Source organism: Arachis hypogaea, chromosome 20, assembly GCF_003086295.3.
Source record: "Arachis hypogaea cultivar Tifrunner chromosome 20, arahy.Tifrunner.gnm2.J5K5, whole genome shotgun sequence".
In the NCBI taxonomy this organism is placed as follows: Eukaryota; Viridiplantae; Streptophyta; class Magnoliopsida; order Fabales; family Fabaceae; genus Arachis; species Arachis hypogaea.
Genome location: NC_092055.1, coordinates 138,091,314 through 138,104,143, shown reverse-complemented (window position 1 = coordinate 138,104,143; position 12,830 = coordinate 138,091,314). Strand labels below are relative to the sequence as shown.

General features: G+C 33.3%; 1 protein-coding gene and 1 long non-coding RNA gene across 2 annotated transcripts; one reads left to right on the top strand and one right to left on the bottom strand.

Annotated features, from left to right (window-relative positions):
- Positions 1 to 993: 993 nt before the first annotated feature.
- Positions 994 to 7,252, bottom strand: LOC112784067 (digalactosyldiacylglycerol synthase 1, chloroplastic). The gene is made up of 7 exons (XM_025827178.3): positions 5,879 to 7,252; positions 5,204 to 5,236; positions 4,616 to 4,703; positions 2,977 to 3,455; positions 2,622 to 2,888; positions 2,134 to 2,483; positions 994 to 1,895 (listed from the first exon to the last, which is right to left on the bottom strand). Exons 1-7 carry the CDS (start codon positions 6,524 to 6,526, stop codon positions 1,364 to 1,366), a joined length of 2,397 nt encoding a protein of 798 aa, XP_025682963.1. The 5' UTR covers positions 6,527 to 7,252; the 3' UTR covers positions 994 to 1,363.
- LOC140182510 (uncharacterized) lies at positions 7,016 to 7,901 on the top strand. Its single transcript, XR_011878237.1, has 2 exons — positions 7,016 to 7,343; positions 7,476 to 7,901. It is a non-coding gene; the product is annotated as an uncharacterized lncRNA (long non-coding RNA).
- Positions 7,902 to 12,830: the final 4,929 nt, after the last annotated feature.

Here is a 12,830-nt window from a genome sequence, read left to right as displayed (position 1 = left end):
AGACTGCTAAAAAAAGTAGTGCATGCGTTTATTTCTGTACAGAAACACTTACTAGTACAGAGTAGCAGAAGCAAGTATGGGCAAATAATAATAATAATAACAGATTATTAGTCCCAACCATAAAGTATTAGAGGATTCCAGTACATACCTGATACGAACCATACCAAGGTGGAAGAAGTTATCTTGAAGGAAATTAACCTAAATTGTTAGTTAGACTTGACCAATGGGAACCACATGCATGCACCATAAAATTAATTGAGCAGTCATTATTTATTATTCCCTCTCTCTTAGAACTTAGAAGAATGAGTATTTTAATATGTTTGATTTTGAAAAAGAAAATAAATAATAAATATACTTTGCATGCACGTGCACCGCACGCTATTTAATGGTGGGATGTGAAAGTTTTTTTTTTTTTTTTAATGTATATATACATAAAGGTAACTTTGTCATTGGCATGCATAATAACTTCAATGTATGTACTTAGCCATCGGCAAAAATGAAGTCTCTTTTTTAATTTCTGAGAGTATGTTATGTGCATTAGTCATGATTTGCTCAGATGGTATATAATATAATATAAGATGTCAACTTGACATTTCACAAAGAATATCTTGCTGGTCACTGGTCAAAAGTTAATTAGCTAAAGGAACAAATTAATTAACGGACTTGTTCTCATCAGATAATAATAATTAAAAAAAGTTATTGTAAATAATGACTAAATGGTAGCCTGTGAATTTGCCTGGGCTAGATATCCTAGACTAGTAGACTCCAGCTTGATTATCATTGATTTACTTTCAGCTCCAATCGCGTAAAGAAATTTTCAATTACATTAAAAAATAAAAAATTAAAAATCATTGAATAGTTGAGATTTTTATCCTTGTTCCATACTTCCATGGCCTGAACATAACATCATAAAGTTTACCAAAAAAAAAAAAAAAGGAACAACAAATCCTTGTTCCTTCTCAAATCCTCAAAAGCTATAAGACCAGTTTCATATTCGTGAATCTGAGTCGTAACATTTTACTTCGTATTACGTGGGAGACGTTCTTCTTGCCATTTCATGGTGCAAAGTACAAACATAGATTAGCATTCTACATATTATTTGTTTGTAATGAACTACATCACTTAACAAAAAAGAAAAAAACAAATAAGTTACAAAATTAAGGACCCAAGACTTACAGGCTTCTAATTACAAACAAACAGAAACTACAGATTCAAGCTACTAAACCTATTGACCAGACATTCATAAAATTTTCTACCTACAGCCAAGAGATATGAACCCTTTTTTACAGTACTGCTTATCATAATCTAGCGTCTCTAATATTCCTCCTCCTCCTCCTCCTCAAATTCGAACTAGCCAGTTTATTCACCAGCCATAGATAGGATTTTCTACCTGTGGAGGCAAGAGATTCAGGTCTTTACAATGCTGCTTGTCATAGTCGCGTGTCCCAGGTATTGCTCCGGTACATAATCTCAGGAATTCATTTCCTGTGAGACAGTAGTGAGCGAATGCTAAGCCACCATCTACTGCAGCCGACAGATTAGGCAGTGACATGGACTTAGCCATCATTCTCTTATCTGTACTTGAGTTTGCCCCATCCTTTTCCTTGTTCAGGATTTTGTCAAGCTCAGAATATTCCATAAATCTATGAGTAGCAGCCTCCCAAGAAAGTTGATATCTTTGCTCAGGTGTCAGAGGATGAGGCTCATTTTCCAATGCTTCTTTTACTTTTGCAACGAAGTCTTCTGATGTCTTGTAAGTCAAACAGTTGGGGAATGACCTGAAGAACTCGTTTGACGGATGATCCGCACAAACTACAAATTTCCCCATGGCAAGTGCCTCAGCCGTAGCAGTGCATAGCACATCGCTAATGCTTGGATTTATGAACACTTTGTACCTTCAAGAAAGTAAATAAAGTGTCAAAGAAGAACCGATTTCATAAAAGCAAGTTCGCTATCAGCATCTGCTTGCATGAAGCATGATGATGGAAAAGATAAAATATATCTCATGTCCATGTTGCAACAGATGCAACTAAAAAGTTATTATTCGCCCCATTTAATTCAGAAATTCACATAACATTCAGCTTTCCAGTTAACTTATTATTAAATGAATCACAATTTTCAAATAATTCTTACCCATGAAGAGTGTCATCTGCATGGTCTCTTCCTCTCTGGAAGTTGAGGTTCAAGCTTAACCTTCTAGCTGCACTCTGCACTTCAGTAGCATCCTCACCATTTCCAAATACATCCAACTTGAAGCCATCAAGGTCAGTCTTATGTTTTGCCAATAAATCTATCAACTCCTTATATCCCTTCGCCCATACCATCTTTCCCAAGAAATATGCTCCTTTTGTAAAGGCTTTTTGCCCTAGCTCCCTTTCTGCAGCAATCTTTTCTCCAATTTTTAAGAACTTGGGATTCACGCCATGAACATTGCAAATTATAGACTTGGGCATATCCTGAGTGGCAGCTGAGAGACGAAGAACCTGAATATAACATAATTTGGTTCCTTAGGTTTAGTTTAATTCTCTCTTGATACTAACAAGTTCATCATGAGAAATGCCAAAATTATTTCTAGTTATCATCAAAGTTTATCCAGTCTAACTGGATGAAAAGTATTATACCTTGTTGCAGTACGCTCTGGCAACCCAGTTGTTTATGTGTTTTACAAAGAAAGCTTGGAGCGCTCCATTTTTCTCCCTCTTGATATATTCTAAATAATTTGTATGGACAACACCAACAACATGGTTGAATTTGTCTGTCCAACGCTTACCATGATGATACCAATTCAAATGTTCCGGTTCTTCCAAGATAGCAATATCGGCATCCCTGGATGGTATAAATTGAGAAGTATCTCCGGCAGGAATAATACTTCGTCTTGCTTTTGAAAACTATGCACAAGTAGGAAGTGTAAGAATTGTAAGAATTGACAGTAATAATACAAAATCTGATAGAAAACTAACTTGATGAAAATGTTACCTTCCCAGGATAAAAAGAAATTTTGAAGTCTGGCCGAAAACCAATCCTTTCCTCAAGCCAGCTACGTATATAAACTTCTTGCTCTTCTGGTGAAGAAAAAGTGAGATTGCTGGGATAAACAAGTTCTTGATCTGATTTACAAAGCCAAGGAACCAGCAAAGTAACTTTCTGCTTTGCAGATTGTGATAAATATGCGGCTCGAAACAGTGGATTTACAGCTGTTCCAGTCATCCAAGGAAGACTAGCAGTTGTGACTATTGCAACATGTCTTTCATTGTCCAATGGTTTTCCACGGTCTGTCCACAATCCACCATCATACCGGTGACCTGTGCTCTGAAGGACACTTGCTATTCGCAAATCCAACTCGTCATTTATGTTTCCATTCTCAAGAACAGAAGATTCATCCCCAGAAAGAGACTGAAACAGAAGTTGGTTCTTGCGTTTGCTATACAAGCTTTCCACTATCTTGTCACATATGTCTGAAATGCAATCATATTTGGACAAATCATCAAAATTAAGTGGCAGATAAGATCAAACATACCATAGCAAAATAACATATTTGATATATCTTAGTTTCTAGAGCTAGAACACTATAACCAATAAAGCAAACATATAATTCTGCCTACCCATGCAACATTGATCTGGCCCCAAAATATTACAACATTTAAGTAACTAAAAGAATGTAATCAAGCAATATATATTTTCATTTACAAAATCATGTGACAAAGTATTTTAATTTTAATGGAGGAAAATGGAGTTTCGTAGTAGAAACAGTATGGATTAACGAAATTTTATATCCATGGTAAGTGGATCTACGTTTTCAACTTGATAGTGGTTCTGTACAGTAATACTAAATGATTTTGAGAAATCAAATCATTGACAAATAACTAATTAAATAATCATCTGGATCTAACATGATTGATGTCACTTGAAAAGTATGTTTCCTACATTATATTAGGGTTACAAACTGGTATGCAACCTTCTGAAATTACTTCTAAACAAAGTTAATTGTGGTTTTTTAGTGTCCTTGAGTATGGTCTCCATCTACTCACCAAGTACACGCCCCTTGTTAGAAAGTTGCACCAAATGAGTGACTATGCTAATTCACATTGTTGAATAATTAAGCAACGAAGCAGCTAACAATTATATCAGAAGCTGACACCTTCTGGCTTGCCAACCACACAACAAGAATAACACTGTGATACAGCTTAGCAAGATGAATGCCAAAAAGAAAAAGGCGGAAGAGGGGGGGGGGGGGTGGGAGAATTATTGCAGTTGAAATATATCAGGAAACAGTGCATATGATTTATTCCATACATCCAATTTCCCACTATAAAGTTCTACACCAAGTGCTGAAGGAGGACATTTAACAACTTCTGCAGATTCTTTCCTTCCGGTTCTATTATTCCGAGACTAAAAAAACTTATATAATTGTTGAAGACTTAAGAAAGGAAGGAAATCTGACTTGGTGATTGAATAATTAAAACAATTATGAGACTGAAAAACACTTTCAAGTACAAGAGAGGATGTTGCTAAAAGGTATCACTTATCAAAATAAGATACATACCAACAATCCACATATGATGTATAAAGTGAGAAAGCATGGCAAAATCACATACAAAATAGTAGAATCATGTACCTCTTCTAACTCCAAGTTGATCCAAAAATGGCCCAGATTGTTTAACGAAGTAGGCCAGAAGTTCTGGTACGTCCAATGGTGGCACTTCCTGCAACAGATGAACATAAAAGAACCAGTACAGAGAAAAAGTTAATAATTATAACACAAGGAGAAGAATGACAATGACACCCTTATCATGAAAACAACTATTTGAAGATAGCATTTTTATCATGCTTGAGTTTCTCATCCCCTATTTCGTTTTGCACCTCTTTTATTTATTTAATCTTTTCACAACAAATCCTAATGGTGTAATGATGTCTCAATTAAAGATAGCCCCCCTCACATGAATACGATACCAGCTGAAAACTTTATGCCCATAAACATAAGAGACATTTTTGGACACAACTAAAAAAAATCCAAGGAATAATGGGTTTGGGAACATGAGCTAGTGTATTCTATGAGGTATCCTACATTCCTATATATGCAAGGAAAGGTAGAACTTCCCAGTTTCCAGTTACAGGATTTTCTAATATCCTTCCACAAAGTTGCACAATATTTAACATCAACATTTATATAAACAAAAGAAATTAAACGCAAGTAGTCACAAACCTTTGAGTCTTGATGATCCCAGCGCATTGATTTCTGCAACAAAAGAAGAAAATAGTCCTTAGAATGAAACAGTCATCAAATTGATGTTCAAATGAGCAAAATCCAACTCTGAGGAAGTTAGTTAATGACATTCACATGTATATACACTTGACATGTTATTTACAAAAAACTAAAAAGGACTAAGAAAAAGAAAAATCACAATATCCACTCCATCCCAGTCAACAGACGCATTGAACTCACTAATTGCATGCGAATGGATAATAACAAGAAATAATCCTCCTTCTAACAGTAAAATTAATCTAACACTACAGATAATTTTCAGTAGAATAGCTGCTTTGATGAATACACACATAAAGACATAAATTAGAAAGTCGACAGACCCTCTATCGAATTCTTCTTGCAAAAACTACTCTCAGACAAAGGATTATATGAATATCTGTACCCCATGAACAAAAAACCCCGATGAAAAAAAAAAGAGAGGTGCATATAGAAATTGTGAAAAAGCTAAACAACAGCCAGTTCCTAAAAATAGTAAGTGTGAAAATAGAAAGAACAAAAGTGGAACCTACTTGCAATTCAAGCTGAAATTTAACTAAACAAAGAAAAGAACAGAATAAAGAGCATAAATTAACAGTATTGAAGTTGCAGAAAAAGAGGAAAGAGAAGGAAGCATACCAGGCTGGACTTGACTTTCTCGAGAAATTCACTGTTCTTGAAGCCATCGAAAATCTCAGAGGAGGAACTACGCTTCTCAAAGTCCTTGAACCTGCTCTTCAAAGCTCGAATTGGTTCCCAATCACCACCACCACTACCCTCACCTTCAGCCTCCCCAACCCACTCGCCCCAAAACTCCTTCAAGCTCAACCTCCGCCCCCTCTTCCCCCTCTCAAACCCCACAGTAGTATCGCTATCTTCGTCTTCCTCCTCCACCTCCGAAACGATGGCGTTTCGAATCGCAGAAAGGTCAATCCGAATCGTTGCCCTGGGGCGCCACTTCTCCAGAACCTTCTTGCTGAATTCAGGGGAAGAGTACGCCCTCCGAATCTCCTTGAGCTTCGGCTGCAGCTTCTTCACGAAATCGATCTCGGCCGGCGGGGGAAGGGGCCCGGCGGTGCGCATGGCCGGCACGGCGAAGGGAGGCGGCGCGGAGTTGAAGAAATTCTCGAGCTCCCTGTCAAACGACGTGGCTAGATTCTTGAACGAGTTTGCTCGGTCCCTCATAAGCCTAAGATCCGCGTCGGCCGAGTCACGAACCTCCCTCCAACCCTTGGAGAGGAACGAAAACGCGTTCGACGAGGTGGAAGGTTGCCGCTGGGTCGCCATGAACCCGAACCTCAACCTCCTCCCAAACCTAAACCTCTACCACAATTAAACCCCAATAATTCCCCTTTTTTTTTTTTTTTTGTTCTTTGGGAGAATGCAGAATATGCTTTACGAGGACGAAGACGAACGAGACGAACACGGAAACTAGAAAGAGAAAAGAGAGTATCCGTTTGGAGGGTAACTGTGATTTAGAAAGGGGTTTTGAACGGTTGGGATTTGGAGACAGTTGGGAAATTCTCTGGAAGCCTGCATGTACACTTGTTCTTCCACGTAGGACGCCTACGAGATTTCCTGTGATGACGTGGCGTTCTCGGGGTGGACGAGGTGGTGATAATAGAAGGAAGATGGTCGTTGCGGTCTACTTAGTGCAAGAATATTCTATCGCTCAAGGTATCTGTGCTTCTCTGGAATTTGTAAATAGTGCGATTTCCAATCCCAAAACATGTAATTACCAATTGGTTAAACACAGACAAAGTTAAACACCTCTTTAATGTGTGATTTGTTGATCAAAAGAACGGTAGTGAATTCACGTTGATTGGGCCCAGATGTCATGTGAGTGACAAGGGACAGCAAAAGCAGAAAACTAAACTGACTTAGCTCCTTATAAAAAATATTTGATTTGGTCAGGGATACAAAGTTCTTTTTTTTAATTACGCTACAGGCTCTCGTACTCACACACACTAAAAGGAGTCCTTGGACTCAAATTTTCTATCAATACGAAGCCTCATCTGCGTGAGGGTAGGCTTCCTTCTCTTTTGATGGATGCAATTTGGCTACTGTTCCCAACCATACCCAATTTTCCACCCACATGTGAACGGTGAACCCACTACCATTTGTCCCATTGTGTTTCTTATTTTATTCGTTTTTGCTGCTTCCTTCAATCACCCACCACGCGTCTCTACTTAACTTCTTCCTATGTTTTCCTTCTCTTCTTATCTCTCACTATCAGATTACTAGGACCCAGGCACATATTCTCCTATACGTGGCGTATCCTTCTCGCTCATTTCATTCATTCATTTGGGCCTCTCAATAATCCGTGTGGCCTAATCCAACTATAAAGGCCCAAAATATTGTGAGTGACTATCAAAGTGATGGCAAGCATGTTGGGCTATTCTTTTGTCATACTCCAAGTTGCATTATTGGACTGGGGCCGTATGAAACTTAGAAGCCCAATCTCATACTTACTCTGTTTACAAAAAGAAACGAACGGCATGCTTCCATTTTTCCTTGCTTCTGAGTTCTGACCAAAATATAAAAATATTTATTTGTTTAAAAAAATCTGTTAACTATGACCCCAAAAAAAAATGAGGAAAAGGTTTCCCAAAATCAAAGTGAAGTGGTCCGAAATCCGAATGCAATTTGATCTTTCAATGAAGCATTATATTGAAAGCAACTTATAGTGGTACAGCTCTTGCACTTTTTGTTCCATTAAAAAGGTCCCTGAAGTTTTTAGATCATTTCCAGAAAAAAAAAAAAAAAAGTCTCTATTGCTATGTATAATGATGAAATGTGTGCTAAATTGATCTTTTGCAAGTTATTATTTTCTAATGGAATATTATGAGTGTGCTTGTTAAGCTTTTGTTTATTGAAAGCAAAGTGTATATTTTCATTTGTTTTTCTTTTAATTTCATAACAACTAAATTTGAAGCTATAAAATTCTTTTTCTTTTTTTAAATCTAAATGTAATGTGCCCTATTTAATGCTATGTACATATTCAACTTTTTTGGTGTACGTATTCAACTTATCAGGTGTCACATATTTGAACGGGGAAGAGTTAATGCAAAATCATTAATAATTCAAAGTATAGCTCACTTTGTCGGGAAGAAGAGAATGGGGTGCCAAAAAGAAAAATGATATCAACTTTTTTTTTTTACAGTATCTTGTCGAACAAACTAAGAACTAATTCGTTGTAACCAATGAGTTACTCCATACACAAGATGGAATCTGAACAAAACAAAAAATAATATTAGATTATTTTCTATTTGATGTGTTTTAGTATGTAATGATCATACTCATTTTATACTCATAGAAAATGACCTTACTTAATTACTTTTATTTTAATTTAAGGCTAATTTTATAATATCTAATTTTTATTTAATTTATTTTTTAAATTAAATATTAATTTCTAACATTTTTTAATAAATTAAATACCATTTTTTAGACACCATAGCAATCACGTTAATTTAATTCAATTTTGTTTCACGTGAATAATTAACTAGATGATGTGATTGTAATTAAGGGAATAGAATTAACATGAAAGGAAAGGTGCATGGAATGAAGTTGTAAGATAAGGTCCATGCATGCCCACATAGAGGGAAAGGGATAATATAGAAGCATAAAAGTATCTAACTTTTTAGTTTGTATAGCAAGTTGACAGCAGAGCTTTATTTCCCTTCTGATTGTTGGAACTGAAATAAGCGGTAAAGATACTAGCTAGGGTATATAACTATGAACATAGCATTATTATTATTGGATTGAATTCCAATGCCATTGGGCCAACCATTATAGTTACACTACATAGCATATATAATATATGCCACACCAATAACAATGATCAGCATATATGCATAATAAGACTTATCCGTCCCTTCAAGTTGGTTCTCTCGTCTTTGTAGCATGTGAGAAGTGGTCTCCGAACGTGTTATGTTATGTTATGCCTTCTCCTTTTATCGTCTTTTTATCTTATCTATTATTATATGGACCCTATAGTTTACTTTGCATATCTGGAGAAAATGTTCAATTTGATCCCTAAAATTATACTCGAGTATCAGTTTAATTTTTAAAATTTTAATTGCTTCAATTTAGTTTCTAATTTTTTTAAATTTAATCATATTAGTCTTTGCGGTGATTTTCGTCACAGAGTCAATTAAAAAATTTAAAGACTAAATTGAAACAATTAAAATTTTAAAGACTAAATTAAAACTCAAGTATAATTTTAGATATCAAATTGAATATTTTCTCACATATCCCATTTGATATTATTATTCAACTCTTCATCCTTTTTCCAGCTACGGAAATGGATGTGTGTGTTGTTCGTTCAAAATATCATGATTTAGTCCAAATTAAGAATAGAAATGTTGACCCACAATTTATTTGTAAGTTTTGGTGCAATGCTAATATGGCTAATGACAAAAAAGAAAAAAAAGGTTGATGCTTGTTAGATGAATAGGTGCATTTTTTAATTTAGATATGGAAGGAAAAGTGGTGTAGAACGTAGTTATGAAGTGTATGGATGTTTTACGTAATTGTGGTGTCAAGAGCAAATTGGACCGTCCGATTTGTGTTTTAGACAATTAAAAAAAATTAATATTAAAATCGGACAATCCAATTTTTATTTTTAAAATAAAAAAATTTAAAAATACAAATCGGACTCTCCAATTTTTCCTCTCACACAAATCGGACTATCTAATTTGTGTTCTTAATTTTTTTTTTTGTCGGTAGATTGGACAATCCACAATCCTAAGTACACAATACACACCCACACACTCCTCACATACTTACCAATTTTCTTCTTTTCGGTTGTAGCTAGTAGGACTCAAACCCGAGACTTTTGAGATGGAGAGGGGGCGGAATGCCGTGTGAGCTATGACTCATTGGCAACAGACATAAAATTTAGAATTTGGATCCTCTAAATTTTAAATTTTACTTTAAAGAGTAAAGTGTGATCTTTCACCATTAATTTTATAGGTAAAATCAAAAATAAATATGAAAAAAAATTATTTAAAAATAAAAAATCACACTTTACTTTCTAAAGTGAAATTCAAACTTTAAAGGATCCAAATCTTAAAATTTATATGCCCAAAAAATTGAGCCGAATAGGTGCGGTGACTTTGGAGATTAAATACTTGAATGATTTGACTCTTGACTTTTTGACCGCCGCTGGATTGCGATCCGTTTTTAATAATTTTGTAAAGCCCTTTTTTCCGGCACACTGATGCAAAATCTATGGTTTACAAATTACAACCCACCAACAAAGATCTATAAAGATTTTTTACAAGATCTAAAAAAAGAGAAGTCATGTCCAAAACAAAAATGTTAATTTCACAAATTAAAATAGGATGCCGCAATTCAAGTGGGTGTTTCGCCGATTTAAACTTCGAAATTCAATTAAAAATATTTGTATTTAGGGCACTTGTTAAAGCTTTTATGACCAAAAACCCTGACATGTTTAAAAGGCAGATTTATTTACGTAAGAATACATGGTAATTACTAATTAATTTAGTAATTAATTTTTTATGTATATATAATACTTTTTATGAGAAAGTTTAAGAGATTAATATTTTTATTAAAATTTGGCCAACACTTAACCAACAAAAGAAAAGTAAATAATTGCACACTATTAGATATAATTTTATATCATTAAAAATATTAATGATGACTAATTGATGACTACAAATCACAAAACTTGCTGTGGACTATAAAATATTAGTGTTACTCATATTTTCCATGCATTAGTTTATGTTTATTTTTATACTGTAAAATCACTTTTTTTTTAATTTAAACTAATAAAAAAATATAAATAATTATATCTTTAATATATTTTTTGCATATGACAAATAAAAATGCTATATTTGCATATAAAAATTAGCTATTAATATAAAATATATGTCAAAATATAAAATACATATTAAAAATAAGTTAAATAATGTATGTATTTATACATAAATACATAATGACTAATTCTAATATATACTTAATATGATTATATTTTAAAATTATTTTTTAAAAATTTTAATCGGATAAGAGAAAGCAAGTGATATGAATTTTCACAATGGTGAGTTGCATGCAGATTTTAGAGAAATAGCTATATAAAGCGGTTGCAACTTTCGCCTATTTGGTAGTTTGAGCAAAGTACATACTACCATGCATACACCATCTTCAATAATCACCAATCAATACAAACAAATATGGTGGCCCAAATTATGGTCCCTCATCTTTCTTTGTGCTCTGAGGTTCATTACAAAGCCAACTTTGCACCCTCAATAATGTGACATGGACTTACTCTCCCACCATCATTGTGAATTTAGCTGTGTGCCTTACCCCACACAGCACAAAAAATAAATAACAAAAATGATGTAATGTTTTTAACTAAGAAAATAATTTTTATATATGATCGATGATAGATTGAGACATAGAGTGACCCCCACATTGTTGGTATGTTTGTTGAACATGAGTATTTATTAACGATTAATTATTAGTTAAACATGTACAATGTAGAGATGATATGATGCATAACATAAATATACGAAATCAAGTAAGGTACTCAAGTAGATATCGCTTTAAAGTCGTTAAACATCTTGGATCAATTACTCTGCTGTTGCAACATTGTTAACTGCCGCGCGAAATATATACAGGATTTTATCTATTTTAGTATTTTGTATGTTAAAAATATATATTAAAATTATAAATTTTATTTTTGTAAAAATATTTAAAAAAATAAGTTTTTAATATTTTTATTTTATATTTATTGAAAAAATTTTAAACAGTTCACTAATAATAAATTTATTATATATCTTAAAAATATTTCTAATAAAATATTTTTAAATATCACTTTTGATACTTTTAAAAAGTAAATTAATTTAAAATTAAAATTTATATTAAAATTGATTGATAAAATAAAATTGATATCATTTTAAAGATACAGTATCACCTTAATAAAAAATTAATAAAATTTTGTCACTCATATAATTATGTTGATGAAATAATTAAAAATAATATAAAATTATAATTAAATTAATACTAAATATTAAAAGAACAAATTTCACTTTTAATTTCAAATCACTATTTTATAACAAATAATTTCATAAATATTTATGTATTATATTGTAGAATAAAAAATAAAATTATATTTAAAACTAATATTAGAGATACTCTAGGTAGTGTTTGGTGGAGAGACAGAAACGAAAAGACTAAGACTGAGAAAAGAGACTAAGAGACAAATATTGAAACAAATTTCAGTATTCTGTTTGGTGCAAAGTGAGAGACAGAAATTAAAACAAGAATAAAACTCTAATTTAATTTATTCAAAAAGTAAAATTAGAATTAATTAATTGAAATGAGGATATTTTAGGTATAAAATGTTATTAAAGTTTCGGTCTCCATTTCTAAAATTTTAGTCTCATGTGTTCCTACTTTTTGGAGATACTGAAATACTGAAATTTTAGGGATAGAGACAGAAATTTTAATACCAGTCTCTAAACCAACAAATATAATACTGAATTTTAGTCCCTCAATCTATATCTTAATATCTCAAAACAAACGCTACCTAAACACACATGTTAACTAAATCCCAATAATTTTTACA